At 39.3% G+C, this 7253-nt stretch overlaps 1 protein-coding gene across 1 annotated transcript; it reads left to right on the top strand.

Moving 5' to 3' along the window:
- Window positions 1–361: 361 nt before the first annotated feature.
- On the top strand, window positions 362–6012 carry LOC103927162. The gene is made up of 5 exons (XM_048581808.1): window positions 362–1398; window positions 2454–2589; window positions 2658–4445; window positions 4737–5174; window positions 5615–6012. The coding sequence occupies exons 1-4, from the start codon at window positions 362–364 to the stop codon at window positions 5088–5090; spliced, it is 3315 nt and encodes a 1104-aa protein (XP_048437765.1). The 3' UTR covers window positions 5091–5174; window positions 5615–6012.
- Window positions 6013–7253: the final 1241 nt, after the last annotated feature.

The following is a 7253-nucleotide window of genomic DNA, read 5'->3' as shown; positions in this document are numbered from 1 at the left end:
ATTTAAAAACTTTGAATTTTAATAATAAGGACAAAATAAAAGATAAATTAAATAGTACCATAATTAATTTTTTAATATAAAAATATAATTTTTACTTATTAGAATGAATGAATTTTTCGTTAAAACTCGCTATTTATTGGTGACCGTGAGCACGTTTCATGGAAAGTTGATGCGTACACTAACGCAACTGACACACGTGTCGGTACGAAGTCGGGTTCCCATAGAAGTCAAACAATACTGCGCGCCAGTCAATCAGAAGTCGGATACCGAAACGCCTCGTCGTTTAACATCCACCCTCGTCTACTTTTCGTTTTTTCTTCTCCGCCCAAATCTCTCTTTCTTCCTCTCACAGTTCAATGCCATGGCCTTCCCGCCCGCCGTCGACCACCACAGCCCTAGCCCTAACCACCTCTACCTTGAATCCCTCCCTCTCATTGACCTCGGCCTCCTCTCTCAATCAGACCTCTACTCTCTCTCCCTCATCTCCTCCTCCTCCTCCTCCCAATCCCACCCCACCCGCCGCTTCGACGATGACGTATTGATCCCCAAAATCGACCGTTCCGTCTTCAATGAATCCGCCGGCAGCCGCAAGCAGACCTACTCCCGCCTCCGCCTCGCTCCTCGTAACTCCCAATTCCCAATCCCAAACCCCAAATCGCAGAAAACGATTCCCCATTACCACCCCCAAGACTCCGAAACCCTCCAGATTATCGCTCTCTTGAAACAGCTTTTTCCCTCAGAAAAAGCCCCAAATGAAAACGACGGCGTGCTCGTCCCTGTCCCCGTCCGCCTCGTCCAATATGACGCCACGCCCGGCCCCTTCGTGGAAAACTTCCCGGCTGGACTCTCCATCGATATCAGTACGAAGAGGAAGAGAGGCCGCCCGCGTAAGGATCACAATGCCATTATATCTTACCCGAGCGTCAACGCTGATGTTTCGATGAAGATGCGTGGCGGTGACAATACGCCGCCCGGGATTGTTGTTCAGAGCAGTGAGGGCAGCCGGAAGCGAGGCCGGCCGCGGAAAGATGAGAACAGAGTGGTTTCGGTGGCTAAGCGTGAGAAGAAAGTGACGGTCAAGGAAGGGAAAGTGAAGGTGGAGGAGGCTGAGATGGTGATGGTGAACGGAAATGGAGTTATTGTGGACTTGGCTGTGGTAGAGAATGCGGACGGTTTGTTTGGGGAGGAGTTGAGAAGGAGGACGGAGGGGATGGAGACCCAGGCGCAGTTGTTAGGGTTTCTGGGAGGGTTGGACGGGCAGTGGTCGAGCGCTAGGAAGAAGAGGAAGATTGTGCCTGCGGGTGAGCTTGGTGACGTGTTGCCGATGCATTGGAAGATTTTGCTATCTCTCAAGAGGAATGGAGGGCTAGTTCGACTCTTCTGTAAACGATACATAAGGTAGTTCTCTCATTGTCAATGAAAATGCTTGAGTTTAAGTTTATGAAATTTAAATGTTATTTCGTTAGAATTCATTTGCATTAACATTGCAAAGAAATAATGTTCATCTCTTATAGGTTTATCTTTGCTTTTTCTTGCTAATTTTAGGGTGCACGCAACCAAGGATTTAAGTTTCGATTTTGTAGCCCAAATAGAGAGATATATGGAAATGTATATCGATGCAGATAGAAACAGTGGTAAAAAAAATAAAATGAAAAAAGAGTAGCTATAAAAATTTAAATTATATGTGAGCCTCTACAAACTCCAAAACAAACTAATAATATGTTCACTTAACATATAAACTAATTTAATGATTGAACAACCATTGGAAATTAATTCCAGCCATAATGATTCAATTTTCAATACATTTCCATTTTGACATTGGCAATTGTTCTACCTTTTAAAACAAAACGACTTCGTTTCGTTCAGGGTTTTAATTTTTAATTTTTGTTTCTTCTTCATCCTCCTCTGGACTGCCCTCAACTTGCTCCACCATCTCCGCTTCCTTGCCTCTGGGCAATTTGGGTTTTGAAATTCCACCAAAATTCAACTGATATTTCCATCAAAACCTCTGAAATTTGGGAGATATTCAACCGAAGAATGGATATCCAACCAAAACCACTGAATTTATGTGGAAAGTCGGTACATATATGATATATACCTTGACGCCCCTTTTGATTGTCGGTTACATGATTTTTTTCGAAATTTTGGGATATATTGGAAATATAAGTGAAATTTTAATCCTTCGACATAACTTCAAAGAGTAAACTGATTTCCGGAAGTTGGTGCATTTGATACCCATTTTTTATTTGTCATTTTTTTGGGAGAAGGGAGTGGGAGGTTATTCAAATTTTCTATTTGTTTTTCTCAGGAGATGTGTTGTATATTGTTTCATTAATTCATAGCAAAAAATATCAACTATTTTGGGATAGCTACTATTAATTTTTGATCTTGCATTTTTAAGTTAGATGGTTGCCTGGCTCTTATACTAGTTTCCCTAATTTGGTATTATTCAGCCCTAATGGGCAGCAGTTTGTGTCGTGCAAGGAAGTTAATTCGTACTTGATCTCTTATTTTGGAGTTGGAAACAAGTCAATTCCTGGTCATACTGGTGGCAGTATTCAGCTTTCTAATAAAATGGTTTCTGGAGATGTAAGTCACTCTGCATTTTTTTGTTCTTTTCTATCATTTTGTTTTCTTCATTCATGCTATTTATTCAGGGTATGCAACAGGATACAAATCTTACCTTTGAAGATGAGAGCAAGGTTAATGAGCTTGCTAGCCACTCGCTAATGCCTGTTACTTCAGTATCACCTGGTCATGAGAAACAAGAAAACTTCTTTCTTACAGAAAATTTACAGGAATTTCAAGCAGGAGAAGAAATGGGCATGACTAAGAAGGTTGACCAGATAAAGACTGGTATTCTGCAGACATCTTTGAAGATTTATGAGTCAGGTCAAATAGACAGGGAAGCATCTTCTGATGCAGTAGCCAAATATGAATCGAGTGCTGGTTTTCCTTGTGGTAAAGTGAACAATGATATCACAAATTGTTTTGGATCGAACAATAGTGAATCTAATTCATTGTCTTGTGAGGATCAAGCTTTGAAGAATAATAAAATTGGTAAGGATTTGGGATTTTCTGAGCAGGGTAGTGCAGTTATTATGACAAATGATAAGTTGGTGGATGAGCCTACTGGTCCTGGTCTCAGCTCTGCTGAAACAAATATTTTGGACTGCTTTCGTGATGGAATAAATGATGGTTTTAAGGCTTCTGTGAGTTCAGTTGATTTGCCCAATGTAGACACTGATACTGCTTTAAATGGTACACAAAAAGAACGGAGGTCTGAGAATATTGATAACAACCAATTAACTAGCACAGAAGAAAATACAAAATTTGATGATGTGGATGATCGTGGGAATGGCAGGTCAATATCTGGTATTAGTGAGAGTTGCATTGGACCCCAGAATGTTTGTACTAATGTCGTGCAGCAAAGTACTTCTGAAGCCTGCTCGCTTCTTCCTTCAACTATCATACAGTCTCTACAGAAAAGAGGCTCTGAAAGAGGTTTATGTAGTACTACTGTTGAGAAAACATGTGATGTCAGGGATGATTACAATAGTGAGTCACTCTACACATCTTATGGACCCAAGTTTGATAATATTGATCTATCTGGGAATGACGACAAGGCAATCAGTTTAAGCAGCGACCATGCCATGCCGAATGTGGGTGCAGTGGAAATCAATGAGCATGTTAGAAGTACTGGGAGCTGTTCAAGCGGTCCAGGTCTGGATGGACAAAGTTGTATTGCATTAAGTAATGCAAAGAATCCTAGTTGCATAGTGGAGGAACTCTGGCAGGAAAAGAGTTTTCAAGGCAATGAGTCTGTTCCATTTGTTAAACCGGGCAGGGGTTCTTCTGAAACTGGTATGATTTACCCCTCTGGCTATGCACGGAATGTGAATAGCACAAACTCAAGCTCAATGGAAGAATCAAAACATGAGGATTCTAAAAGGTCTTGGAATAACGAGGTAATGCTTTCTTTTAGCAGCAGTTACGCTGGATCAGTTGCCAATTCTATGACAAACACTCTGCATGAAAGGAGTTCTGGAGGACCTTCCCTTGTTTATTCAGGGAATAGTCAAACATTTTCCACTGGAAATAAATTAACTGGCATTTTCAGTAGCTCAGTATCGGATGATAAACTTAGTAGAGGTTCTGTTGATGGTTCAATACATCCAAATGGTGAAGAACAAATCCCTGGGATAGAACATAATATAAACAGGGTTTATGGCAGCATAATGTGGGAGCAGCCTAACACTGAGAATGCAGAAAAGTCCAGGAACAATGAGCCTCTAAATCATTCCCAACCTTCTGGGGATGTCATGGCTGAATTTATGTGGAGAAGTGATGAGCAAAATGTTCAGCTGAGTGGACTGGTTGATACACCATTTGAACTCATGCAATCATCTGGCTACTATCCGAACAGTGGTCTGTTGTCTGACAAGGTATGCTGTATATAGAGAATATATATATTAGGGACTGATGTACGCATTTATTTGAGACTGCAATATACCTTTCAACGTTTGTTTTACCTGCACGATTTCACTTGTTTTATTCTTAAGAGCACAATTTTTGACTTGTTTGGAACACACAGTGAGTTCCTTTGCTAGTCTGTCCGTCTTCTTCCTCCATTGAATTATTTCAATTTTTTCTTTACAACTAAAAGCTGCAAAGAATCTGATATGTTGTAATTTCAGTAGAAATATTTTTATATCAAATTTTGCTTCAATGAACAGGGTGCAAATGGAGTTTTAAGTGTAAATGAAAAGCGTGACAACATGTCAGGTTTGGAAGGATTGAAACTGGGTCAGTTTGATTACAATTTCCCAACAGTGCAAGCAACCTCACGTACAAAGGAATCAAAAGTGTTGTCATATGATGGAGAGATGGAACAAGGTTTCAGTTCATCGGATTGGCTTGAAAAGGAATCTTTGCCCTCAATGCCAAATAACGCAAGCAGGTATGAGATTAACACCTGTGTCTGGTGCAGAAATGAGTTTCATCATGAGGTTTGTGAACGGACACAACCTGGTTCTGTCGGTTTGATATGTGCAACCTGCCAGGCCAATTTCTCAGGCAATTTTTTGTAGTTATTCATTTGTGCTGTTGCTCCCAGTGATGGTTTTCTTGTTATATATCCATCCTCCTTGCAAGAAGAAGAATTCTTGGTTGAGGTAATTATCTTATCTAACTTTACGAACTTGAATATATTTGTGCGTAGATTTTTTTTTTTTTTTTTTTTTTTTTGAGGGAGATTTTGTGCGTAGAATTAACTTTACAAACTTGATGAATGTTGGATATACCCTGGTCCAGTACACTTGTGTGCTGGCCATTTTTCATTCTTTCCCTTTCCTATTTTTCTTTATTTTTTTTTTTCAATGGGGGAGAGGATACGAATTTGGTCTTATTTCCGATCTTTCTGGGTTAAGTTTCTTCCAATTTTAGTTGTCATACTGAGTGTCAAAGGTTTGGACTTTAGTCTGTTTTGGCATTGTTTGCAATGCAGATTAAGCCCCAATATGTTCCATTTTTCAATGAAAAATGAATCATTTTAATGAAGATAATGGTGTTGTGAATGATTATGGATTGTTCTTTTGTGTTATGTATCATGCAGGCTTTGATGGAACTGTTTTGAAGATCACTTTTGCTCGTTGATAGATCTAATGTTCCCATGCAAGAGGCTGATATTTCCGGTTCTGGTATGGAGCTCTATGTCCATTTCTTGCCAGAGGTTGCAGCAGCACATTTACATTTTGCTTTCCCTCTCTTTAGGTCTAAATGATTGTGTCATAATCTGATTGAATTAGGCCTTTTCTTTTTCCTTTCCGGCGGAGGACATTTTTCATATACTCCGCACGAGAAAGAAACTGAATGTCCAATTAGGTTTTTTGGACTAACTTGTGCATAACAACTTCGATAACATTTTCTGCTCCAAATATTAGTCTCTCAAACAAAACATTTATTTTGTTAACGAAGATGGTGACGATAAGAATTCTTATGCTGTTGAGAACATGACTATTTTGTCTCAAGAGGCTCGAGATCTACTTTGTTCTCGTAGTAGAACTGGGGGAAACGTTTAAGGGCGGGTTTTAAACAATAGAAATGATTTCTGTTTGTCCTTTTTTTGTTCCTTCTGCGCGCTTTCCTTTTTCAGGCATTTGGAACGAATAAACCAAAGGAGAACCAACGGACACAAGTAAAGAGAGGTATGCAGAAGGAGAAAAATTGCGGAAATCACTTGCATTAAGCAAGAGGTCGTTTGCTAGTTTCCGCTATCACCATCTCTCCCACCCTCTTTTACATTTTTTTCTTTTCTTTTCATTGTTGAGCTCTTACTGGATTTTAACTTTATTTTTCCGTTCCCCCCCCCCCCCCAAATCTCATGCGATGGAGGGATATGGATTGGAGGAGAGATATTATGAAGACACTCACAGCAGTGAATTGCTGTCTTTCCTCTTAGCCAAAGGTTTAGCTTTGTAAGCTGTCTGGGCAATAAGCTACATTTTTGGAGTGTTAATAACAAGTCTCGTTTTAGCATTCACTATCGAAACTTTCAAGTGTAGATAGTACAAATGTGATATGAAAAGTATGATAAAAGTAATATGAAAAATGAACGAGGCCCAGTATGTATACAAGTTTCCTTTTTTTTTTTTTTTTTTTTTTTTTCCTTCCCTTCTCTCCCCTCATTTTTTTAGTCATTTAAAAGCACATCCAAATGAACGAGTTCAATCAAAAGCTGGTATGACAATTTAATTGCTAATTGCTATTGTAACCAAGGTTCTAAAAGATGCTTGGTACTAGTCGGGTGGTAGACTAGGGCCTAGCGCCTAGGCAGCTAAGCGTAGTCTAGGCAAGAGCTTAGGCGGATTAGGTAGATTTAATTAAATCTATTATATTTCGTATAAATAAGTGTCTATCTATACTTAATATATATATATATATATATATAATTTCATCATACACTACAAAATAGAATGACATATATAATGAGTTATTGGAACATAATAAAATCATGGGGAACAAGCATATAATGTGTTCATTCAAGTATTCAACAAGTCTCTTACAATTTATTGGAAAAAAATAAAATGTAAAATGAAAGTTATCTATTTTCTGTCTAGATGAGTTGCAACCTAGGCGGGTTTGGACGGGGGGTGCTTAAGTGGTTTAGGCAGGCGCCTCAGTATGTCTAGATGTCATTTCTTAATTTTCAAACGTCTAGATATTAATCAGGACGGTAGCCAGCCGTCTAGTAC

Source organism: the organism of the source record quoted next, unplaced genomic scaffold, assembly GCF_019419815.1.
Source record: "Pyrus x bretschneideri cultivar Hongxiangsu unplaced genomic scaffold, Pyrus_bretschneideri_v1 Contig17, whole genome shotgun sequence".
NCBI lineage: Eukaryota > Viridiplantae > Streptophyta > Magnoliopsida > Rosales > Rosaceae > Pyrus > Pyrus x bretschneideri.
Note: the sequence above shows the minus strand (reverse complement) of the source record. Positions and strands in the feature narration are given on the sequence as shown.

Coding starts and splice junctions, on each gene's coding strand:
- LOC103927162 (XM_048581808.1), top strand. CDS start 362: ATGGCCTTCCCGCCCGCCGTCGACCACCACAGCCCTAGCCCTAACCAC. Junction 1,399..2,453: donor TTCTGTAAACGATACATAAG/GTAGTTCTCTCA, acceptor GGTATTATTCAG/CCCTAATGGGCAGCAGTTTG. Junction 2,590..2,657: donor ATAAAATGGTTTCTGGAGAT/GTAAGTCACTCT, acceptor CTATTTATTCAG/GGTATGCAACAGGATACAAA.